Source organism: Triticum aestivum, chromosome 4B (assembly GCF_018294505.1).
Source record: "Triticum aestivum cultivar Chinese Spring chromosome 4B, IWGSC CS RefSeq v2.1, whole genome shotgun sequence".
Taxonomy (NCBI): domain Eukaryota; kingdom Viridiplantae; phylum Streptophyta; class Magnoliopsida; order Poales; family Poaceae; genus Triticum; species Triticum aestivum.
Window position 1 is genome coordinate 84,994,873 of NC_057804.1, and position 25,828 is coordinate 85,020,700.

Sequence of the window (25,828 nt, forward strand, 5' to 3'; positions counted from 1 at the left end):
AACTGGGTGACTATAAAGGTATACTACGGGTATCTCCGAAAGTGTCTGTTGGGTTGACACGGATCGAGACTGGGATTTGTCACTCCGTATGACGGAGAGGTATCTCTGGGCCCACTCGGTAATGCATCATCATAATGAGCTCAAAATGACCAAGTGTCTGCTCACAGGATCATGCATTACGGTACGAGTAAAGTGACTTGCCGGTAATAAGATTGAACGAGGTATTGGGATACCGACGATCGAATCTCGGGCAAGTAACATACCGATTGACAAAGGGAATTGTATACGGGGTTGCTTGAATCCTCGACATCGTGGTTCATCCGATGAGATCATCGAGGAGCATGTGGGAGCCAACATGGGTATCCAGATCCCGCTGTTGGTTATTGATCGGAGAGCCGTCTCGGTCATGTCTACGTGTCTCCTGAACCCGTAGGGTCTACACACTTAAGGTTCGGTGACGCTAGGATTGTAGAGATATTAGTATGCAGCAAACCGAAAGTTGTTCGGAGTCCCGGATGAGATCCCGGACGTCACGAGGAGTTCCGGAATGGTCCGGATGTAAAGAATTATATATGGGAAGTCGAGTTTCGGCCATCGGGAAAGTTTCGGGGGTCACCGGTATTGTACCGGGACCACCGGAAGGGTCCCGGGGGTCCACCGGGTGGGGCCACCTATCCCGGAGGTCCCCATGGGCTGAAGTGGGAGGGGAACCAGCCCCTGGTGGGCTGGTGCGCCCCCCCCCCTTGGGTCCCCCTGCGCCTAGGGTTGGGAACCCTAGGGGAGGGGGCGCCTCCACTCACTACAAGAAATATGTCAACTTGTGACCACAACTATTGGTCACTGAAAGGTCACAAATTTCCATTTGCGACCTTTTTGTGACCAAAAACAGAAGGTCAAAAGCTGGCCCTCATAAACTGACTATAGCGACCTTCTCTGTGAGAAGGTCGTGAACGTTTACGACCAAAATATTCCTACTGTGGCGTTTTGGTCACTAGCAACCTCCCCAGGCCACGTAGGCATCCAGCGTGGCAAGCTGATATGGCACAAGATTCAGCCCGGTCCAATTCGATTTTCTACATGGGCCGAGCCCAACAATCCGGCCTTTTTACTGTATATTTTCTCTATTAATTTTCTCTAGCTACATGGGCCTGGCCCAACAATTTGGCCTTTTATTTCTAGATGTGGCCTTTTACAGCGTAAGATCTTTTACTTTTTGCTATTTTATTTTCCACTATTTTACATTTGTCCCAAATATCATAATATCATACACTAGTCCCACACGTCAGAAATTTCAAATGTGCTCAAATTATTTTGATAAGTGGGTCGCATGAGTCATGTTTCCATTGCACACATTTTCAAATCACATACATAATTACTATTTCATATGAAACAGAAATTGTAATTCTGAAACATACATGAAATTCACAAACAGAGAGAAGATACATTAAATCACATACATAATTACTATTTCGTTCACAAACAAAGAGAAGATACATTAAATTCCCAGATAACGCAGCTATTATTACAGAACTTGCTATATAAGAATGTCTTGGAGCTTCTTTGAACATCTTTGGTCTTGAATTTACTCAAAATATCTGCCAACAAGAAAACAGAAAACAACAGGTGAGCTATTTAGTAGTAAGATCAAGTCTGGAAAGAAACATGCATGAAAATTAAGAAGAGCTAGAGTATGGATGCCCAAACAGTTTTCGTGCACGTCATGCCAAGTTAGGCAACACGTAGAATGCATATGGGCCATAAAAATGATCAAATGAGGAAGGGATGAAGCCAAACAATGGTTCCTCCTTGCAATGATCACATTTAGATAACAACGACCTACTACAGTTCATGTTACAACAACACTAGTTCATGTGAGAAACACACAGGGTCCAAAGTACAAACCAAAAACAATCTGACTTGGAATATGATGTCCACCTTATAGTACTACATCATCATCAGGATTAAAACAACACATTTATAGTCAGAGTGTTGGATGAGACAAATATCAATTGAAAAAAAGACAAGGTAGCATCAAATCAGGTTATAGTTTGTGGGAATCAATGCACACAGCATGAACGACAAGGTAGCATCAAATCAGATGATGATTGCATACATACAAATCATGTGCTGGCAGAAAAAAATCCAAGCAGGAGCTCATCTTCCCTCTCTGTTTGGTAACTAACAACCTAAATAAAATAAAATAAAAACATGACTTGTTCATACAGATCCCTCTAAAATTCCTTGGGACAAGTGCATCACATATTCATCAACTTAGCAGCAGAAGTAGTGAGCACGGGAAGAGGGGGAGGGAGATGGAGGAGCTACCTGCCGCGGTCGCAATGGAAGCAGAGGAGCAGACCCCTCCTGCCCCTCCCCCACGAGCAGGACAGGGCTGCCGGCTGGGCACGCCCCTACTCCTCCGCCTCCTTGATCAGGAGACCCCCTTCCCCTACTGCTGCTTGGCGCGCCGCATCACTAGTCACCTCCTCATGCAAGAAGTACACAATAAATAGACAGACGGTCAGTGAGGTACATTTTCACAGCAACATAAGCTTAAAATTAACACAAATACACACATCAAATGAAGTCACTAAGATACTTAAGTCCACCACATGGTGTATAATTATGTGGTATATAATTGCAACACATGAACCAAATGAGGAATAACATCATCACCAAGAGTTTCTGATGATAAGCATAGCTCCATAGTGACTAAAGCATGCAGAACACAATATTCAAAGCAGAAGCAAGCAGGTAGTATGAGCTACCTACTGGCAAAGTATAAAACCTGAATCATATAGTACACATGAATCAAGAAAACAAGAACTAACAATGAGAACTGCATACTAATGCACCAGATGATCAACATCAAGTGTGGTATATTCACATAAGTTTGCTTATTTGTTTTTGCTTGGAAACTAAGACTGAGTTACCGGCTAGCTAGTGGAGTGACATGTTTGTAATGGCAGTTTGGTACTAATTGCCCCTCAACCCATACTGCTTGCTGTTATACATACACAAGAGACAACAAGCTGTTCAAGTGTTCACTCTAGGAATGCTTTCTAAATAATTGTATAAACGAAGGCTACTTATCACCGACGAACTATAAGGTTTACAGTGCACTAGAGGAAAATTGGTGATTATCATTTTGTAATTAGATTGTAATAACCATCGAGTTTCCAGTAACAATCAAAGATGAAAGCTTGGAAACTCTTCTCTAACTACTGGATTAACAGAGCTTGCAAGCATTCCGTCGAACAGAAGACTGAAGCAAGAAAGTGACCAATCAAGCAGAAATGCATCATTATTCTGAATCCCATATCATCAGTTTGCACAAGTTGCAGCACCATGCAGCAATTTCCACTCCAATCCAGGAAGAGCACTACTACTTGCAGATAACCAGAGTTCAACAAAGATACACGTAACATCAGTTTGCCAAACATGGCAGTGTTCGGTTCAGAAAGATACAGTACAAATGGCCAAACATAGATGCGTTCAGTTTCAGAAGAATCTGAAAGCCAGATCTCATCTGGAAGCCAAACTTGCATTGTTACAAACACATGGCAGAGATTAGTACAAGCACTTACTAATCAGGTCGGACTGAAGAAATCACTAGCAGCGGAAATGCATCATTCTAAATCTTCTCAGTTTGCAAAACAAGATTCAGCAAGCAATCAACCATTATCAACAAGCAGTAGCACTACTTCTTGCAGACGCAACAAGCAGTAGCATTAGTAAGATCATGTAGTACCACAACTGCAACATTTTCTAGATAGATAATCAGTTTGCAAAAGCAACACGTTCAGTTCTTACATCCAACCAGCCAACAAAGCGTTGGCAATCACTCAGCACACGCACTACGGCTACCACTACTTTCAGATAGAGACAAGCAGAGTCAACAGCGACCATATATGAAAATCAACCAGAATTTTACCTGCCCCTGGTGGCGCCGGAGATGGATGCTTCTGCTGCTGGCCTTCACCGCCCCTGACGCTGCTGCTCATGGACGGAAACCGTATCGCGTCAGGGAAGAGGATGGAAGGGAATGCAATGGAAGAAGAAATCGAAAAGGAGAGGAGATGAGAGGGGGCTGACCGTCGGGGTTCTCCATGGCGTCGGCGTCGGGGCAGCCTTCCTGTCCATGCCATGGCGGCCCGGAGCGCGAGCGACGATGACGTGCTGGATGGATCTGGTAGCGAGAGGAGACAAGGTGAGGAAGAGAGGATCTGATTGGGATAGGAGACGAGGTGAGGAAGAGAGGGGACCAACCTTAGTTGCCGGAGACACGCCGACGACGCGGTGGACCAAACCCTATCCACGGGAGACGGTCGCGCGTGGCCGCTGGAGCACGCGAGCACCGGATCTGGGCGGAGCGCGAGGCCGCCGCCGCGCCTCCCCCGCCGCGGGGCCGGGTGCGGGTCACCTCCCACGAAAGGAGACAGAGCGGAGCCGGCGCGGACATGGATGGGACTCGGACACGCTCGCGGTCGGTGGTGGCGACCATGTCCACGACGGCCAGTGAAGGGGTGGGTGGCGGCGAGGGGAGGGATCTGGATCGGGAGCGACGATTCTGGCCGGAGGCGAGGGAGGAGTGGAGGGGGGGAAGGGGAGGGTGCAGACGAGGGGAGAGGTGGACGGCGAATGGCGGGAGCAGGTGGTCGTCCACGAAGGTGGCGGCGACGGTCCAATGGAGGGAAAGGGGAGAGGGGTTAGGGTTTGGGCTACAGGGAGAGGAGTGGTGTGCGGGGGAGAGGAGAAGAGGGGGAGGAGTGGTGTGCCCGCGAGGGGGGAGGAGTGGGTGAGTGGTGACATTTTGCCAATGACAGGTGGGCCCGCGAGGAATTAGGCCCACATGTCAGTGTCCTCAACAACATGTGGTGTAGGTGAGTGGAGCTGCTTTCGGGTGGGTGTGGGTGGGGAGAGGGTGAGGGGTGTGGGCCGTTGGATCTGGCAGGATCCGACGGTCTCTAATGCTTGATCCACGTGACATGCCCATTGACCAATCAGAATGAAGTGCAGGCTTTGATGATGTTATGACCATCTAAAATGGTCGTAATCAATTTTCCATTTTCCGAGTGCCTGAAATGAGTTTTTTTTGTGAAGGATCTACCATATATTTGTTGCAAAATTGGACCTAATCAATTTTATAAAATGCTAGGACATATTTAATGCACAATTGACAAAATGGTTGTGTGTCAAAAGTTTTGATCCACCTCTGGTGAAAAAGACAAATTCCCGCCGATTCAGCTGGAAGCGGGTCAAATTTGAACTGTAGATGCCTTATAGTTTGCTTTTTATTTTTTCCAAAAATCATTTCTAGTTACATAAGTATCTATTTAATCAGAGAAATACCAAAAAGATTCCAAGATTCAACCACTAGCTAGGAACGGTCAAGCCCGCCGTTTTGACCACATTTTGAAACAGGCATAAAAAATTCAAAAAAAATCAAAAAATGGAAAACCCTACGGATTCTGTCATTATATGTGACCAAGTTTCCAAGAAAAATAATAAACTTATAATACGGTAATTATTTTAAAAAAGTGTTCTCAGAAATGAGCTATCATGCGTGAAGATTCATGGCTTTCTAGCCAAATGATCAATCTTATGGCCACGTTCATGGCATAGTTTGTTCAAATAATCTCATATTGTGCACAAGGGTGCATATTTGGAATGGCAAACAATGTTGCCTAAGGAAGTTTTCATTTTCTTTGGACGAAAAAACCATTTTTCATTTTCCGAGTGCCCAAAAGGAGGTTTTTTTGTGAAGGACCTCCCAAATAATTGTTGCAAAATTGGACCAAATCAATTTTCTAAAATACTAGGACATATATAATGCACAATTGACCAAATGGTTGGGTGAAAAAAGTTTTGATCCACCTCTCGTGAAAAAGACAAATTGTCGTCGATTCAGCTGGAAACGGGTCAAATTTGAACTGTAGCTGCCTCATAGTTTGCTCTTTATTTTTTCCAAAAATCATTTCTAGGTAGATAAGTATCTATTTAATCATAGAAACACCAAAAAATCCAAGATTCAACGACTAGCTAGGAACGGTCAAGCCCGCGGTTTTGACCGCATTTTGAAACGGGCATAAAAAAATCAAAAAAAATCAAAAAATTGGAAAACCTTCGCATTGTGTCATTATATGTGACCAAGTTTCCAGGAAAAATAATAAACTTGTAATACGGTAATTATTTTAAAAAAGTGTTCTCAGAAATGAGCTATCATGCGTGAAGATTCATGTATTTCAACCCAAACGATCAATCTTATGGCCACATTCATGGCATAGTTTGTTCAAATGATCTCATATTGTGCACAAGGGTGCATCTTGGAATTCCAAACAATGTTGCCAAAGGGAGTTTTCATTTTCTTTGCATGGAAAATTCATTTTCCATTTTTCGAGTGCTCGAAATGAGGTTTTTTTGTGAAGGACCTACCATATATTTGTTGCAAAATTGTACCAAATCATTTTTATAAAATACTAGTACATATTTAATGCACAATTTAAAAATGGTTTGGTGTCAAAAGTTTTGATCCACCTCTGGTGAAAAAGACAAATTCCCGTCGATTCACTTGGAAGCGGGTCAAATTTGAACTGCAGCTGCCTCATAGTTTGCTATTTATTTTTTCCAAAAATCATTTCTAGGTACATAAGTATCTATTTAATCAGAGAAACACCAAAAAAATTCCAATATTCAACCACTAGCTAGGAACGGTCAAGCCCGCCGTTTTGACCGCATTTTGAAACGGGCATAAAAAATTGAAAAAAATTCAAAAAATTGGAAAACCTTCGCATTGTGTCATTATATGTGAACAAGTTTCCAGGAAAAATAATAAAATTGTAATACACTAATTATTTTAAAAAAGTGTTCTCAGAAATGAGCGATGAAGTGTGAAGATTCATGGCTTTCAAGCCAAATGATCAATCTTATGGCCATATTCATGGCATAGTTTGTTCAAATGATCTCATATTATGCACAAGGGTGCATATTGGAATAGCAAACAATGTTGCCTAAGGAAGTTTTCATTTTCGTTGGACGAAAAAACCATTTTCCATTTTTCGAGTGCCCGAAAGGAGGTTTTTTTGTGAAGGAACTACCAAATAATTGTTGCAAAATTGGACCAAATCATTTTTATAAAATACTAGGCCATATTTAATGCACAATTGACAAAATGGTCTGGTGTAAAAAAAATTGATCCACCTCTCGTGAAAAAGACAAATTTCTGTCGATTCAGTTGGAAGCGGGTCAAATTTGAACTGCAGCTGCCTCATAGTTTGCTATTTATTTTTTCCAAAAATAATTTCTAGTTACATAAGGACCTATTTAATCATAAATACATGGTTTGGTGGCGATACGTCGAGGTTTGGGCGGTGGTCGAGGGCCCCAACTCTAGAGCGCGTAAACTCGCATGCCCGCCGCGTGGTCACCGCGTGACCGTGGTGTTGCCATGTGTTCTGGGCGGCCTAGGCATGTCTAGTGGGTTGGGCACTCCCCAGGTTGGTGCTAGGAAGAAAATTACAACATAAGATTCTCACGAGGAGACCAATCGATGCTCAAACATGAATTAGCAGCCAAGTGTTTGATTAGCGGTACGGGAAATGTACATGGCTAATGGGCGTGAGTTTTAGCTGAGGATGATCAGTTACTAAGAAGACCGTCTTCACAAATTTTCAGCTCAAAGGAGGAGCCTAGGTGGTACTTGCTTTGCAAACCACCACACTGGACATAAATACGAATGTTGAAGCTCGGCTCAAAATAATAAATGGATTGAGCTGGCATTTGGTGGAGGATGGTTATTTGGTGATAGGAAAGCACTGTAGAAAATGGATACTATTTGGACATGCCAAAGTGGTACTTCCTTCACAAACTGTTACTCTGAACAGAATAGGAAAATGAATATTTTTGAATTAGTTTTGAACTAGGCAAGGAAGGTTTTTACATATTTGACGAAGATATGACCCAAAGAATTTATGAGATTTTTTGGGAATTTTGGGAATGACAGAAATATAGGTTGCTTCACAACCTAGGGCAAAAACTGCCACATGGACATGACACATAGGCAAAACTGATAAGGTGGCGCCTAGTCATAGAAACCCACCACAATTTACAAGGCTATGACCATCTATATTGGTCGTTAACAACTAGAAATAATGCAGCGGACTAGCGCTGTTTGCTTTATGACCATTTCGTATAAGGAAATTACGACCTTTCTGATCAAAATGGTCACAATGGTTTAGGGTTTGGAGCCCCCCGGACAGCTTTTGACCAATTGGTCTGAAATGGTCATAGATCTATGACCAATTCTTTCAGGGTCACTGACAGAAGGTCACAAGTTGATATATTTCTTGTAGTCACTTGCCTTGGGGGGCAAGGCACCCCCCTTGGCCGCCGCCCCCCTAGGAGATCCCATCTCCTAGGGCCGGCGCCCCCCTGGGGACCCTATATATAGAGGGGGGATGGAGGGCAGCCGCACCCTTGCACTTGGCGCCTCCCTTCCCCCTTGCTACATCTCTCCCTCCCGCAAACGCTTGGTGAAGCCCTGCCGGGATCCCTGCTGCATCCACCACCACGCCGTCGTGCTGCTGGATCTTCATCAACCTCTCCTTCCCCCTTGTTGGATCAAGAAGGAGGAGACATCACGCTGACCGTACGTGTGTTGAACATGGAGGTGCCGTCCGTTCGGCGCTAGGATCTCCGGTGATTTGGATCACGACGAGTACGACTCCCTCAACCCCGTTCTCTTGAACGCTTCCGCTCGATCTACAAGGGTATGTAGATGCACTCCTCTCTCTCTCGTTGCTAGATGAACTCCTAGATTGATCTTGGTGAAACCATAGAAATTTTTTATTTTCTGCAACGTTCCCCAACACACAACATCATCTTTGAACCACGAAAGGCTATCTAGTTGCAAGCTCTAGTATAAAGGGACGTTAATTTGTCATGTGAGTGCACTTGATCATCTTTTTTTGTCTCTGCATATTATTCATGTGCAAGACGCTCTGTTCATGTAAACAGAATTGGATAACTAACTACATAATATTTCCGACCATCTCACAATTATTTCATGCATCTAATTCGCTCGAAATTGATATGATGGGTTCTAGATAACTAAATTTAATTAGTGCATCGACATTGCAAAAGCATTAGAAAGTGCAGTTTTTATGTGACAGAATCGATAAGTTTTAATTCTGGTATTGCATCATTTCGTCGTGACATGCAGCCTCCATGCTTTAGTGTTTTCCTTTCTTTCAGGCTGTCTAGAGGAGCTATGACAAAAGCCAACTTGCTTGAACTGAATCATCCGTAAGCCTCCCTAAATTACGTACATACATCTATAAAAAGAATTGTTGATCTACCTCCTTGTAGAAATACATAAGTACTCCCTTCGTCCGAAAATACTTGTCGGCGAAATGGATGTATCTAGACATATTTTAGTTCTAGATACATCCATTTTTATTCATTTCTCCGACAAGTATTTTTGGACGGAGGGAGTATATGGTAACACTTACATGCTCATACTGTAGGGTTAGAGGTCAGAACCTCATACCAAATCTTTTATCTTGTGTGCTTCTAAAGTTATGGATTTCATATAATCAGTTACTCAGTTATATAATACTTCATCGGTTCTAAATATTTGTCTTTTTAGAGATTTCAAATAGACTACCACATACGGATGTATATAGACATATTTTAGAGTGTAGATTCGCTTATTTTGCTTTGTATGTAGTCATTTGTTGAAATCTGTAGAAAGACAAATATTTAGGATCGGAGGAAGTACAATCTTCCATAATAGTTTTTGTGAACTGAATTTAATCAGCTTCCTTTGATATATTTTTACCGAAAAAGGGTTTCCCCCCGCTTTGTATTTCAAAGCAACGAACACCATACACATAGCATTGTTGGGGCAAGCAGCACATCAAGCCCAAAAGAAAAGAAGAAATAAATGCCAACAACGGCAGCTCGACAAAGCATGGATGAACCGCCACCGCTGCGCCCTCCGGAGACAAACCACCACCGCCCGAGGCCCCGATCTGCCGTGTACCAAGCGGCACCTTCAAGAAGGAATGCGACACCGACGACGCTGCGCCCGGACGAGTCCTAGGGTTTCCCCGGTACGCGGAGGGAAGTGGAGGATGGCTACCACTGACACCCTCCAAGAAGGAATGGTGGCACCCGTCGGTGTCACCGTATCGGAGCCGGCCGAACCGGCAAGGATTTCTCCCGCACACCAACCCCACCGCCCAACCGAAGCCGACCAGCCAAACCACCACCCAACACCATGCGCCATCGCGGTTGCGCCGCCACCCAAGCTGTCTCACTACGAGCACCAACACGAGGCCAAGAAGACCGGAGAGAAGAGCCAGACAGGAGTAGCAACACAAAGGCCGAGCGGGAGGGAACCACCTCCGCCGCCGTCGTGCGAGAGGCCCGTGCCTCCGGCACAGTCGCGGTTGCCGTCCAGACACGGCAGCGGGGCAAACCAGGCCACCCTGGCCCGGCTAGGCCCGCAACAGGCCCGCTAAGCCCCGTCGGCCATGCTGCAGCAGGCTGGCGCCGGCGCCGCCAGCACCACGCCGCTCAGCGCTGTTCCCCCGCCTCCCGGAAGTCTCGCCACGGATCCGCCCCGCTGGCGGCCCGCCCAGGCCCAGATGGGGCCCGTAGGGCCCAGATCTGGGCCGAGCGCCGCCGCCAGGACCCACCGCTGCACCACCCCGCCGCCAACGGTGCCGCCGCCGTCCAGCCGCCCGCCCGCGCCGCGCCAGGGAACCCCGTCGCCACCCGGTCCATCGCTGCCTAGGAGCACCCCCCGGTGCAGCTCCGCCCCGCGCAGGAGAGCCACCGGGAGGGGAAGGTCAGGGGGCCGCCGCCACCAGCAACCCCGGGGCCAGGGCGACCGCGGGCGCCAGCGACGGCGGCAGGAGGAAGAGGAGAGGTGGGGACTGGAGGAGGGAGGCGGCGATGCGCGACCGATCGCCCGCGGAGGCGACGCGGTCGAGAGAGCTCGAGGGGGCACCTCTTGCCCAAATCACACCCTTCTCCGTTGATATATTCAACGACAAACACACACTCAATGACGATTTGATAGTCAGCGAATGCAGAACAAACTCCACAACCAAATCGATTGCTAATCACTGTTGTATATAGTCTGTTGGTAAGCTAAAACCAGACTAGGCTTCTCCTGAATGGGTTTTGCAAACTGATACACACAACACATCCGCAACAAAAGTGTTGATATTGTATAGTACTCAGCACAAAAATATTCCCAAAGCGGAAAAAGAAGCATTCCGCATGTCACATATATCAAAATATTAAACGAAGTCTTGACAGCACTTAAAATATTAACATCGCTTAATTAGCATTATTAAAAAAAGGATTTCCCCAGCTTTATATATAAAGCAACCATCACCGAACAAGGCGATACAAACACATCCCACACCTGATGTTTGCTTGGAGTTTGTTGGGATCGCTTAGCATTATTTCCGACATTGATGATATGACTGAAACCTACGCATTCAGAAGCAAGTACAAATATGAGAACATCGTCATTGCTTCCACTCACTTACACCGAACCTTACAAGCATTCAAAGTCAGTGGCCATGGAAGCTCACAAGGATAGGCCACGACACTTATGTCGGCATTCTTCTTGCACTTGTACTCCGCCACCTCCATGGTCTCAAGATCGACCGAGAACATCCACGCCTTTGTTGCCGCGGCGACGACTACAGACCCCTTGTCGGCCGCAACAATCTCCAGGGCATCGCTACCACCTCCAAAGTACTCCTCTTTGTATCCTACTAGCCCACTTGTAGCCTCTGTCAACTGGATGCTCTTTTCAAGCACCGAGTTCTCCATATTATAAAACAGCGCCACAAAGATCCGTAGAGTGCTGCCATGCAAGCAAACAACACGAATCTTGTCGTACTGACTGCTATGATCAACAAGACGGAAGACCGACCCTCGAGCGACGTCGGGCACACTGTAGACTTCGGTGTATCCATCAAAAAGCAGCAAGGCTCGATCATCATGTCTGATACCCCAATACGGAAAATGCGTCGTGCGTCCCAAAAAATAGAGAGACTCTGGGCCACGAAGATCAGGAGACGACTGTCCATGGTACTCCTTCTTAAGGTACCACCCTGGCGGACGGTTCAAGACCAATCTGCCACAATGAGTGTAGTAGTAGAACACGCAGACCCTCGCCCTGCCAATCTCCTCGCACACGCGGTCATGCCTTTGGTAAAGCAGGCAGACCACCTCGAACGTGGACCGGTTATAGCTCTTCTCCTCCCACGAGCCCACGTTGATCGCTCCGTGCCCGTAGAGGAAGGCGCCGAAGTAGCGCTCGTGCTTCATCTCCTCCATGCGCGGGATGAGCTGGTAGCGGCGCGTGGCCGGCTCGCAGAGCACCAGGTCGGGGAAGCAGCGCCGCATCCACCCCGTCTTCCTCTTGGCGAGGAGCAGGACGGATCGGGAGCTGTCCAGGAGCTCCCACTGCCCGCCACCGCCGGGGAGAAAGTCGAGGGAGAAGTGGCGGCGGTCCACGGCGGCCACCGCCAGCGGCGAAGGAGTGAAGATGGGGCCGCGGGCCGGCGCGTCGCGGTTGTTGCGGTAGCTGCCTACGACAAGGGGGTGTAGTAGTCGTCGACGGGGGATGATGACCTGAACGACGATTCGGCGCCACCGCCTGCACGTGGCGGCGGCGCGGACGAACCAGAGGGGCCAGCCGAGGCGCTCGAAGATGAGCCTGAGGAGCTTGTCGGGGACGTGGTGCACGGTCGTCGTCGTCGGAGCCACCGGCGCCGGCCGTGAGTTCTTGTTGGGCGCCATGCTTGGGATCGAGTTTTTTAAGATGTACGAGTTGATCAATCGGCAGAGATTCCGACGAGGCCGATTGGTGCTCCAATTATGTAGGAGTATCTGATCTGATTGGAGTTTGACCAGGTTTATTTATGGGCGTCCGTTCATGGATCCGGTCTTGACGCGCGCGCGGGGGACAGGCGTATGTGCTTTGAGATTCGTATATGCGCACGCGTGGATCTTTCAGAGCCTGTCTTCTTTTTCTTTTGTTGAGATTCATCTTTCAGAGTCGGTCTAGTAGTTGTTGATGAAAGGAAAGCCTATTCCCGCAAAAAAAAAAATATGAATGGAAGCCTTGGCCTGCAGGATTATGTTTCCTTACCGTACACTAGAAGAACACCCGTGCGTTGCAACGGGCCACATTAACTTTAAAAGTTCAATATTAATATTCTCATATATATCAAATGACATTGGCGACCTTTTTTATCATCAATTCCTCACACACACTCTCTGCCTCCCTCTTCCTCACTCTCTCCCCCTCTCCCTCTCTCTCTCTCTAACACACACATATCCATCTTATTGGGTACGGGACCATAATCCATCTATTTCACACACACAAGCTAGTACATAACAATATGGATTATGTGTATTATATTTGCCACCACAACTGAGGGAATTAATTTCATGTAAATCGGCCAGCCACAGCTCCAAGAATACGCGGAGGAGGTGGCCCGGGTCGGCGTCGGCGCCGTCCGGCACGGGCCACGGGCCCGCTTCCAAGCGCGTCTGCGCGTCGGCCACCCACGCCGTGTCCTTCAAGTGCCACTTCCACCGCACCAACTCACAGGGTCACGGCCATGGCCAGGGCCAGGGAAGCCGCCCTTCTTTGCCCCCTTCACCGGCCGCGGCCAACGCGGTGCCGCGGCACCCGGCCTCGCCGTCCTCGTCCTCCAGCACCGTCGCGACCCAGTGACGCAGCCCAAGCATCGGCCTCGAGAATCAAGAACGCTCGACAACGTAGAGGGAAGGAAAGATCATATACATGTCATAAGAAAGGGAGTTTATTTACTGCTCCCTCGATGTATTGTTTCCTTTGTTTGGAGATTGATTACCATCCGTGAGTTAAGGTAAGGTTTACGTGATTGAGCGATTTTTTGAAAATCAATTATTTGTTTTCTAATTAATGTAACTGAGTGATTTAAGGTAAGGTTAATTAATTTAGATTTGATCTTTAGAGATTGTTCGTGATTGATTCTACATTACTAAATAACTTGCGCCAGTATGAAAAGTTCTGCTCTGTTTAGATTTCTTTCGTTGTGTGAGAGGGTGACGCGAAAATAAACCGATGAAGTGAGGGAAGGGAACGAAAAAAATCTACGAAAAAACCAGCGAAGGTGGGAGGAGGTACCAAAAAAACCATGGAAGGTGGGAGGAGACTACCAACTGTTTCATTAGGAGTAGAAATTATTAGAGATTAGAGATTATTTGTTTCCTGAAAATCTATTATTTGTTTCCTAAAGCAAATTGCATTAATGAGAGAGATTTCGTAGATTTGGTTAAGGTAGGAAAGAATCTATTATTTGTTTGCTAAAGCAAATTGCATTAATGGGAGGGATCCGTTGATTTGGTTAAGGTAGGAAAGAATCTATTATTTGTTTGCTAAAGCAAATTGCATTAATAGAAAAGATCCGTTGATTTGGCTAAGGTAGGAAAGAATCCATTATTTGTTTCCTAAAGAAAATTGCATTAATGAGAGAGATTTGTTGATTTGGCTAAGGTAGGCGGTTTTTGCGGTTCGTGGCGGCTTAGTGTGAGGTGGGACGAGGTACCAAAAAAAACCATGGGAGGTGGGACGAAAAAAACCTAGGAGGTGGGAGTTGTCCCTGGTTAACCTACGAAATTTCGTAGATTTTTTTAGGACGAAAAAAAACCGTGGAAGGTGGGACTAAAAAAAAACCTGGAAGCGAGACTACCAACTACTCCCTTAGGAATAGAGATTTTTCTTATGTGTAGGAAGAAAAATAGAGCAATGTTGGATACACCATTGATAGGTAATTGAATTGCAGGTAGAAAGTATACCAATAATTTTACATATACATTTTGACCGAAGAAAATTATGCTTCCAAAAGGGTGGAAATTTGTTTCCAACAACAATCACTTGTACTTCCAATGTGAACAAAATCTGAATCACGTGTGGCTACTACACATATGGTATCCTTCAACCCGGCCAAATGCAAGACCGCTGGAGCACAGCCGACGTAGCACGCATGAGAGCATCGCTACCACGCAGCCACATTGAAAAGGGACCTCATGAGTCTATAGCATGCAGCCCCAATTACAGGCTTCAACGAGCAGAGCACGACCATACCACTTCAAGCAGCAACTACAAAATGTCTGACGAGGAGTAGCAGAGGAAACGAAGATCTGCACACCGGCGAAATTACAGTGCCACACCGGCCAGATTGGGGATGCAGCGCGACGAACGGATCACAAGGAGCGTTGTGGGGGCATGAAGCACACATGCACATGCTTAGCCATCAAGGCGACATGGTGTGTGCGTTCTTGCCGGAGGACTTGCTGGTCGAACGTAGATGCGGTGGTGCGATAAGAGCGAGGTTGAAGCGAGGAGGATCCAGATGGCAGGTGTGGCAGAGAGGGTGGCGAGGTAGTTGATTAGGGTTTGATGGTGGATGTGAGGATGATTCGGAGGGGTTATATAGTACAGCCAGGCGTTGTTGGATGCATGGCTCCAAAACGATTGGTGAGATGCTGGTCTGACGAAAGCCATGTATTAGACGTCTCACAGGAATAGTTTTCCTTTATATTTATAGCCTTACCATACCTGGATTGATTTATTGCCATATAATTACCATATTCGAAATTTCCTGAGTTATGACCTTACCATACCTGGATGGATTTATTACTATAATAATCATATTTGAGATTTCTAAGTTTATAGCCTTATCATACGTGGATTAATTGTGATTGATTACCATAAATACATTGGGTGTTGCCGGTTAGACGAGAAAAGAGGAAAACCGGTGAGAGGGTGGTGGTGGGAGGTGGGACGAAGAAAAATCAGACGAAAAAAAGCCAGACGAAAATAAATCGTGGAGACTATTCACCAACTCAGATTTCCTTCTCTTTCGCTGAACTCGGGAAATCCTTCCTGCATGTGACGCACGGCCTTAACTGCCCTGCAATCTCCACGATTATCTTCCCTACATACACGTGATTGTTTCCTTCTCATTTGTTAACAAATTGGCTAGCACCATTATATATCGGGAGCAAGAAAATCGCCCGAGATATCGCTCCGTTTTATTGAATTGATTGTGTCTAGTTACCTTAAGTTAATTGATTGCGTTTGGAAAGAATTGATTGTCATGCATGATTGCGTTTGGAAAGAATTGATTGTCATGCATGAATCGGGGACGTAAGGGGGGAAACGGAACCTGACTGCGTGCGGTGAATGGGGTGGGGTAGGGGTGGGGATGGTGTGATGAAAAAAACCGGTTGAAAAAAAACCATGGTAGGTGGGACGAAAAAAAACCATGATAGGTGGGACGAAAAAAAACCTGGAAGCGAGACTACCAACTGCTCCATTAGAAGTAGAGATTGCACAATCTTTCAGCGCCTTGTTTGCCGGACACGTGCGATACAGAAGACAGAAAGGGAGGGAGAGGATAGGGTCGCAGGCGCGGCTGGTGTCGGCGGGCAGGACGGCCGGCCGGAATTTGTTGAGGATCGCCTGGCCGGTTTAGGAAGGTGAGAGACAGCTCCATCGATCGGCCGGAATTTGTTGCTTGGGTCCTGTTTAGCTAGGTCGTTTTGATCCTTGCATGCACGCTGTATCATCCTGTTGCTTCTGGTGTTTTACACTTGAATACGTACACACACTTGTGATATCATCTCGTCAGCATATAGTATCTGTGGATGCGCTGGTTTTTGACCAGTTGAACTAATCATCATCTTGCATTGACAGATTTTCTGAACGTAATCTCAAGTCGCAACCATGGCCTTACAGTGCTACACCCCTCTGGTGAAGCCCCAACTGGCCCAAGTCTACATCACCCCTTCCCTTAACACGATACAGATTCCAGGTTTGCCTCGCACGAATATGCTCCTTCCATGAGTAACCGATGGTCATTTTCTGATTGATCGAGAGTTCGACACACTGGATGTTGCTAGCTCCTTTCATGCCAGCTGTGTCCAAATTTTAGTGTACGTTCGAGGAGTAGCATAATTTAGGGATTTTAAGTGTTAGAACTTCTTGTAATATCATCATATAGCACGTGTGAAAGCAACTGTGGATGCACCGGTTTATGACTAGTTGATCTAATTATCTTGCATTGACAGGTTCTCTGAATATACACGAAATAATGGCCTTACAGAGTCAGTGCTACGCCCCTCTGCTCAAGCCTAAACTGGCCCAAGTCTCGGCCAGCCCTTCCCTAAGCGCGATACAGATTGCAGGTTTAACTTTTTTTTTGTGCCACCATTTCAAATCAATGTATGTTTGAGTGGTAGCGAATTTTAGGGATCGTTTTTTTTTTCGTGTCATTGTTTCAAATGGAAATTTAAACCTCTTAATAATGGTAACTGTTGTTTACTTGAAACTATGTGTACGCTTAGGTGAACAAAGTTGAGCTATAAATTTGCCATGTTTCAGAATACTATATGGTTTACTACGTTGTCCCGGCAGTCTTTCTTCCTCAAAAGGAAGAAAAAATTCCAGGATTCTGCACAAATTATTTTGGTGTCTAGATGTGATCTGATCATCGGAATGCATGAACTGTACTGAACTCTTCCAAGGACACATCTGAATGTTGCTTATCCTGATCTAATTATCTGCAACCCACAGGTTATGGAGCTGCACTCGCAGTGGTGGCAGGAACGACCTTGCTCGGGCCACCTTCTCTTCGATCACCCCACATAACCAGGAGGCGTCCCTCCGTGGTTTCGATGGCTCACCGCCACAATGCTAAGATGCCAGGCCTACGAGTAGCACACGCTCCCGCGGTTACTCCTGGCCTCGGCTTCAGCTCAACAGAGCAAGGTTTGAGGATGTCATCGTCGAGAGGGAAAAAGGATGATCGTTTCGTCACCAGAGCAATGCTTGAGGGTTTCACTGAGCACGCGTTAGATGTCATGGCCGTCGCACAAGAGGAGACACGGCTTTTTTTAGGCCAGCACAACCTTGCAAATGTAGCACGTATCGTCGCACACACCATTGTTATAGTTGCTGTGGGCTATGCGCTTGATGAGGTAAATAAAGTGCATTTAGATTTTAGAGTCATACTTATGTATGTCTAGCTGTGAGTTCATGCTTCATTTGTGTCGTAAAAATTTGTCTTGCATCATAGATCTTCCGTAGGATTTTTCAAGCCACGCGTGGTCAAGCCGTTGGTGCTCGTGTTGTGGCAGGAAGCAGTGAAGCTAAGATGCCGACACTCGAGCAGTATGGGACGAATCTTACAAAATTAGCACAGGAGGTACTATAAACTAGATTGAATATGCATTGCAAATTAATTTCAACAGAAAATAAGAATGTTGAAAGAGAAGGCATGCCATTTTAATACAGGGGAAGCTAGCACCTGTTGTCGGAAGGGAAAAGGAGATCGAGAGCGTCACGCAAATCTTGGGCAAAATGAAGAAGAAGAATCCCTGTCTGATTGGAGAGCCCGGTGTTGGGAAAACGGTGATAGTCGAAGGGCTTGCGCTACGTATCACTGCCGGGGATGTTCCTGAAACAATTCAAGGGAAAACGGTTCGTGTGCTCGCTCCGATGACATCTCTTCTCTTTTGGCTAAAATTTTGACCTGTCTCGTACTTAAAATGTTCTGAACTTGAATTTCTGTAGTTTTAGCAGTCCTGCACGTTTTGTGTGAGATGAAGACTTAGTTAGCTGCTCTTGTCATAAATATGAACTATCATGGCAGGTTATCAGCCTTGACATGGGGCCCCTAGTTGCCGGTACCAAATACCGTGGAGAGTTCGAAGAAAGGCTGAAGAACTTGATGGAAGAACTCAAACAGAATGGCGAGGTAATACTGTTCCTCGATGAAGTTCACACCCTGGTAGGAGCAGGAGCAGCAGAAGGTGCTATCGACGCGGCCAACATTCTGAAGCCAGCACTGGCAAGAGGTGAAATTCAGGTACACCCAAAAATGTTCTACTCCATAGTTGGTCAATTGGTCATGCCGACATCGTCGCTGATGAAAAATTGCTCGCTGTAACTTTGGTTGTCAGTGTATCGGAGCCACCACATTCGACGAATACGCCAAGCACATTGAGAAAGACCCTGCGCTGGAGAGGCGGTTCCAGCCTGTGAAAGTTCTAGAGCCCACGGTTGATGAAGCCATAGGAATTCTCAGAGGGCTCCAGGAGGGGTACGAGGACCACCACAAACTCCGATATACCGACGAGGCGCTGATCGCCGCTGCTCGGCTCTCGCAGAGATACATCAGGTTTCGATGGTTTCAGTATATTTCCGTTCCGTTTGGTCTTTTTTGAACACTGCCTTCTGTTTGCAGTAACCGTTTCCTCCCGGATAAAGCCATCGACTTGATTGATGAAGCGGGATCTCAAGTCAGGATACGTCATGGCAAGGTAAACATTTTCTCTCATATGAATATATGATGCACCTAAATGTAATCCTGCACGCAGTTTAGTTTTCATGATCCGAGAATCTGAATTTCAAACTATACTGACACTGACAGGTACCTGAGGAAGTCAAGGATCTCTGCAAGAAGCGCGAGGAAATCATCAAACGGAGGGACGACGCCGTCCGTTGCCAGAATTTCGAGCTGGTAATCGCCTTCTCTTCCGATCAATCAATCAATCAGCCAAAAGAGCTTATTTCTTGTTATATGATTCCACATTTCGTTTACAATTTCCATTATGATGCTATATGATTACAGGCAAAAGAGCTTCACATGGAAGAGCTGGAGCTCACGTCCCAGATCACGTCTGCCGTGCCGATGGTCACCGAGGCGGACATCCAGCGCGTCGTCTCCTCGTCGACCGGCATCCCCGTGGAGAGGGTCTCCGCGGACGAGTCGGCCGGGCTGCTAACGATGGAGGAGACCCTGCACCGGCGCGTCGTCGGCCAGGACGAGGCCGTGAAGGCCGTGAGCCGCGCCATGCGCCGCTCGCGCGCCGGCCTTCGCGACCCCAGCCGGCCGATCGCCAGCTTCGTGTTCGCCGGCCCGACGGGCGTGGGCAAGACGGAGGTCGTCAAGGCGCTCGCCGCGTGCAACTACGGCTCGGAGGAGGCCATGGTCCGGCTGGACATGAGCGAGTTCAGCGAGCGGCACGCGGTGGCGAAGCTGGTCGGGGCGTCCCCGGGCTACGTCGGGTACGAGGAGGGCGGGCAGCTGACGGAGGCGGTGCGCCGGCGGCCGTACGCGGTGGTGCTGTTCGACGAGGTCGAGAAGGCGCACAGGGACGTGTACAACATGCTGCTGCAGGTGCTGGAGGACGGCAGGCTGACGGACGGCAAGGGGAGGACGGTGGACTTCCGGAACACCATCATCATCATGACGTCTAACGCCGGCAGCGGCGGCGACGGGGAGATGACGGGCGTGATGGTCGAGAAGGGGATGAAGGAGAAGCACGGGTTCCCGCCGGAGTTCCTGAACCGGCTCGACGAGGTGATCGTGTTCCGGGAGCTCACCAAGCCGGAGATGAAGGAGATCGCCTCCAAGATGCTGGAGGAGGTCGTCCGCCGGATGAGGGAGAAGGGGATGGAGCTGCGGGTGACGGAGAGGTTCAAGGAGCTGGTGGCCGAGGAAGGCTACGACCGCAGCTACGGCGCGCGGCCGCTGCGGAGGGCCATCACCAGGCTGCTGGAGGACAAGCTCGTGGACATGATGCTCGCCGGGGAGGCCAAGGAAGGGGATTCGCTGACTCTAGATGCTGACGCCGAAGGGAACGTGGTCGTCCACAACCGACGGGCTGGCTGACCAGTGTGTTTCCACTATGTAAGACAATAAGTTCTGGGGAACCAGCACACCCCTTTAGGGGTGACTTATCTCATTATATATAATGGTTGTGTTACAATATGTACCATATACGTACATAGGTACAAAAGCTATACATAGTCTAACACCCTCCCTCAATCTTAGCCACTTTCTAAAGAACTGAGAAGGGTAAGATTGCGCCTACAAGCCTTAAACTGTGGCAGCGGTAAAGGCTTAGTGAAGATGTCTGCAAGTTGATCCTTAGATGAGATAAACTTGATCTGGAGTTGCTTCTGTGATACACGTTCCCGTACAAAGTGATAGTCAACTTCAATGTGTTTCATTCGGGCATGAAATACTGGATTTGCAGAAAGGTATGTAGCACCGATGTTATCACACCAAAGAATAGGAGGCTGTGGTTGAGACAAACCCAACTCCTTAAGCAAAGACTGCACCCAAATAATCTCTGCAGTAGCATTAGCCACAGCCTTGTACTCAGCTTCAGTACTGCTACGTGACATAGTAGCCTGTTTCCGAGCACTCCAGGCGATCAAATTAGAGCCAAAGAATACTGCATAACCCCCCGTGAATCGCCTGTCATCTGGGCTACCAGCCCAATCTGCATCAGAGAAGGCCGAAAGGACCTGAGAGGAAGTCGGCCGAATATGCATACCAAATGTCAGGGTGAACTGAACATAACGAAGAATGCATTTAACAGCAGCCCAATGAGTATCTCTGGGAGCCTGAAGATACTGACAAACCCTGTTAACAGCATAAGAGATATCTGGTCTCGTGATCGTCAAGTACTGAAGTCCACCAACAATGCTCCTGTACTCTGTGGCATCCGCAGGAGACAAAAGCTCACCATTAACAGCTGTTATCTTGTCGGTAGACGACATGGGTGTGGTGGTCGGTTTGCACTTCAGCATGCCAGCTCTCTGTAACAACTCCAAGGAGTACTTCTTCTGCGTAAGGACAAGACCAGTAGCACGAGAAGTGACCTCAACTCCAAGAAAGTAGTGAAGCTTCCCAAGATTTTTGACCGCAAAATCAGCACCAAGAGAGCAGACAAGAGCATCAGCAGCATACTGAGAAGAGCTGACAAGGATAATATCATCGACATATACCAAAAGATACATAGTGACTTCTGGCTTCTGTAGAAGAAATAACGAAGTGTCAGCAGTAGACGGCACAAACCCATGAGCACGAAGGGCAGAGGCAAGGCGGGCATGCCAGGCACGAGGAGCTTGCTTCAAACCATATAGTGCTTTGGAAAGACGACAGATATAGTCAGGACGATCAGGATCAGAGAAACCAGGCGGTTGTTTCATATAAACCTCTTCCTCCAAAAATCCATGTAGAAAAGCATTCTGCACATCAAGTTGACGAAGTGACCAACCACGAGAAACAGCAATGGAGAGAAGAAGCCGAATAGTGGTAGGCTTGACGACAGGACTGAAGGTGTCCTCATAGTCAAGACCATGACGCTGCCGAAAACCGCGAGCAACAAGTCGCACTTTGTAACGCTCAATAGATCCATCCGAATGCTTCTTCACTTTGAATACCCATTTTGAGTCAATAACATTTACCCGTGGTGGTGGAGGAACGAGAGTCCATGTCTTGTTACGAAGAAGAGCATGAAACTCCTGCTCCATAGCCTCTCGCCAATGTGGAATGCGCAGGGCAGCCTGATATGAGCGAGGCTCAGAAGATGGATCCGCAACAGCAGCAGCCAAACAAGCAGCCAACCAAGCAACCGTACCATCCTTACGTTCCTTAGGTTTGAAAATGCCACTGCGACTGCGTGTATGTGGTCGGGACATAGGAACCACCGAGGTCGACGGAGCAGCCTGCAACGGGCTGGAGGACGGCGACGTTGACGAGTCAGCCGGTGACGAGGAGCCAGTCACGGTAGCCTCGGACTCGGTTGGCGAAGAAGGCCGACCCACCGGCGAAACCGGCAGAGCAGACGAAGCAGCTGGCGACTCCGGCATCACAGACCGGGCCGATGGCGAGCTCTGCATAGTGGGCCGTGGCGCGGCCGGTGTCGCGGGCCGGTCCGCTGATGAAGGCGACGTGAGGACCCGAGCCGCGGGCGAAGACGGCGTGACGGGCCGAGCCGCAGGCAAAGACGGCGTGACGGGCCGAGCCGCGGGCGACTCGGCGGCCGCTGGCGAAACGGACCGAGCAGTGGAGATGCTCGGCGCGACGGGCTCGTCGGGTGACCATGCATGGGCACGCGAATCGATGCCATGCAACATAGGGCGATCGACGTGCCCACCAGAAGACGACGATGATGATGGTGAATCCTCCAACAGCTCCAAACGAGCTCCACGTCCGGTTCCTGCACCATGGTTAGGTAACAGCAAAGGAGAGTATGCAACATCATCAAATTGGTCAGAAGCAACAGAGGATGAATGCAGGGATGGTGGTTCGACAGTGGACACAGGAAGGTTGGCAAAGGGAAAAACATGCTCATCAAACACGACGTCCCGAGATATATAGACACGATTAGTGGGAACATGAAGACATTTGTAACCTTTATGAAGAGAGCTATAGCCAAGAAAAACACACTTCTTAGAACGAAACTCAAACTTGCGCTTGTTATATGGACGAAGATGCGGCCAGCAAGCACACCCAAATACCTTGAGAAAGGTATAATCAGGTTGTTCATTAAGGAGAACCTCAATGGGAGTCTTCATGTTTAAAACACGAGTAGGAGTACGGTTGATGAGAAAGCATGCAGTGGTGAAAGCATCACTCCAAAACCGAAACGGAACAGATGCATGGGCCAAAAGAGTAAGACCAGCTTCAACAATATGACGATGCTTACGTTCGACTGAACCATTCTGCTGATGTGTATGTGGACATGCTAAACGATGAGCTATCCCAAGCGACTGAAAGAAAGAGTTGAGGTTGCGATACTCGCCCCCCCCCCCCAGTCTGACTGGACATGAACAATTTTGTGCTTGAGAAGACGTTCAACATGTTTTTGAAACTGAACAAAAATATCAAACACATCAGATTTGCGTTTAATAAGGTAAAGCCAGGTAAAGCGACTATAAGCATCAACGAAACTGATATAGTAATTATGACCACTGACAGAAGTCTGAGCAGGACCCCATACATCTGAAAACACAAGTTCTAAAGGATGTTTCACCTCACGACTGAACTCCGAAAAAGGAAGTTGATGACTCTTCCCCTGCTGACAAGCATCACACACTGCTACATCTTTATGACTAGACAAACTAGGAAGCTCATGACGACGCAAAATATGACGGACAATAGGTGTGGCCGGGTGACCAAGACGAGCATGCCACTGTGACGGAGAGACCCGAACTCCACTGAAAACACGAGCGACACCAGGATGCTCCAGACGGTAGAGGCCCTGGCACAACCGCCCACTAAGAAGAATGTCCCTCGTGCCCCGATCCTTAATAAAAAGATCAAAAGGGTGAAATTCACAAAGCACATTATTATCACGTGTGAGTTTAGGAACTGAAAGAAGATTACGGGTCACAGATGGAACTCGAAGAACATTGCGAAGCTGAAGACTCCTATTGGCATGTCTAGTGAGAAGAGATGCTTGACCAATATGAGAGATGTGCATACCTGCTCCATTGGTGGTGTGGATCTTGTCGGAGCCATGATAGGGTTCACGAGTGTGAAGCTTCCCCGTCTCGCTGGTTAGATGCTCTGTCGCCCCAGAGTCCATGTACCAGTGTGGATCGATGGAGTAGGACTGAGTGTGTCCCTGTTGCTTCTGCGGCGCGGGACGATCAGCCATGGCGACCTGACGGGCATTGTTGCGTGTATCTTTGTCGTCATTGCCAAGACCAAGGAAGCTTTGCTGGAAGCGCTTATGACACTTGGAGGCCCAGTGCCCATCGCGGCCACAAAGCTGACACACACGTGGACCGCCAGCCCCCGGTAAGGTCGCAGTAGGTGGGGGGGCCGAGGCGGGCGACGGTGGCAGCCCCAAGGGAGATCGGGGTGATGAAGAAGAGCGGCCACCCTTGGTGGCGGCGTTGGCCGAGAGGGAGCCAGTGCCCCTGGTGCGGCGAGTCTCGACCCGTTGCTCAGTGAGAAGGAGCCGAGAGAAAACCTCGTGTGCCAGCATGGGTGTCGAGTTGCCCCGCTCGTTGATGATCTCGACTAAGGCATCATACTCCTCATCAAGACCATTGACAATAAACGAGTTGAACTCGGAGTCGGTGAGGGGTTGTCCAATGGAGGCCAATGTGTCAGCGAGGCCCTTGACCTTGTTGTATAACTCAGTGGCAGTGGAGTCAAGCTTCTGACACTCTCCAAGCTGACGACGGAGTGCAGAGACACGAGCCTGAGACTGCGCTGCAAAGGTGCGCTCAAGGATGGTCCAGGCCTCATGAGACGTCTTCATGAAGACAACAAGGCCGGCAACTGCCGGCGAGAGCGACCCCTGGATGGAGGAGAGGTTCGCCTGGTCCTGCCCCGTCCAGACGCGATGGGCCGGATTGTAGACCGGACCATGCACGCTGTCTACCAGCGCGGGTGGGCAGGGAAGCGATCCGTCGACGTAGCCTAGCAGGTAGTGACTCCCCAAGAGCGGGAGAACCTGCGCACGCCAGAAGATGTAGTTGTCGGCGGAGAGCTTGATGGTGATGAGATGACCGAAGTGAAACGGCGGCGGCGAAGACAATCCCATCGAGGAGGCTGCCTGGGGTGCAAACACCATGGAGGCAGCCGGAGGCACCGAAGCCGATGCGGGAGGAGGCGGGACCGCAGCCAGGGCGGGCGCCGCAAAGCTCGCGGCCGGTGCGGACGCCGCAAGGCCCGCGGCCGGGGCGGACGCCGCCAACCCCGCCAGCGGGGCAGTGTGATCCGCTTGTGGCAGGAGCGGCGGGACGACGCCTGCGGAGTCCGCAGCGGACGGCGGCGCCGCGGTGTGGACCACGAGGTCACGCCCAAGCGAGGGCGCCAGCGGCGTGGAGAAGACGGAGCCGATGCTCCTTGTCCCGATCGGAGCCGGAACAGAGACGGCATCGAGCGGGAGGTTGAGCAGAGCCACAAGAGAGGCCGGGAGGAAACCC

At 48.5% G+C, this 25,828-nt stretch overlaps 1 protein-coding gene and 1 long non-coding RNA gene across 2 annotated transcripts; one reads left to right on the top strand and one right to left on the bottom strand.

The window, feature by feature from the left end:
- Positions 1-1,533: 1,533 nt before the first annotated feature.
- LOC123094521 (uncharacterized) lies at positions 1,534-2,384 on the bottom strand. The gene is made up of 3 exons (XR_006445863.1): positions 2,326-2,384; positions 2,118-2,186; positions 1,534-1,595 (listed from the first exon to the last, which is right to left on the bottom strand). It is a non-coding gene; the product is annotated as an uncharacterized lncRNA (long non-coding RNA).
- A 14,064-nt stretch (positions 2,385-16,448) lies between these two features.
- LOC123091162 (chaperone protein ClpC3, chloroplastic) lies at positions 16,449-21,017 on the top strand. Its single transcript, XM_044512573.1, has 11 exons — positions 16,449-16,563; positions 16,781-16,898; positions 17,155-17,271; positions 17,660-18,063; positions 18,162-18,290; positions 18,380-18,565; positions 18,738-18,953; positions 19,048-19,265; positions 19,332-19,407; positions 19,518-19,607; positions 19,719-21,017. The coding sequence occupies exons 2-11, from the start codon at positions 16,811-16,813 to the stop codon at positions 20,760-20,762; spliced, it is 2,568 nt and encodes an 855-aa protein (XP_044368508.1). The 5' UTR covers positions 16,449-16,563; positions 16,781-16,810; the 3' UTR covers positions 20,763-21,017.
- Positions 21,018-25,828: the final 4,811 nt, after the last annotated feature.

What these genes read in the sequence shown, in the direction of transcription:
- LOC123091162 (XM_044512573.1), top strand. Translation starts at nt 16,811, where the DNA reads ATGGCCTTACAGTGCTACACCCCTCTGGTGAAGCCCCAACTGGCCCAA. An exon ending in TAACACGATACAGATTCCAG is followed by an intron (nt 16,899 to 17,154) that starts GTTTGCCTCGCA and finishes TTGCATTGACAG; the next exon opens with GTTCTCTGAATATACACGAA. An exon ending in TGGGCTATGCGCTTGATGAG is followed by an intron (nt 18,064 to 18,161) that starts GTAAATAAAGTG and finishes CTTGCATCATAG; the next exon opens with ATCTTCCGTAGGATTTTTCA.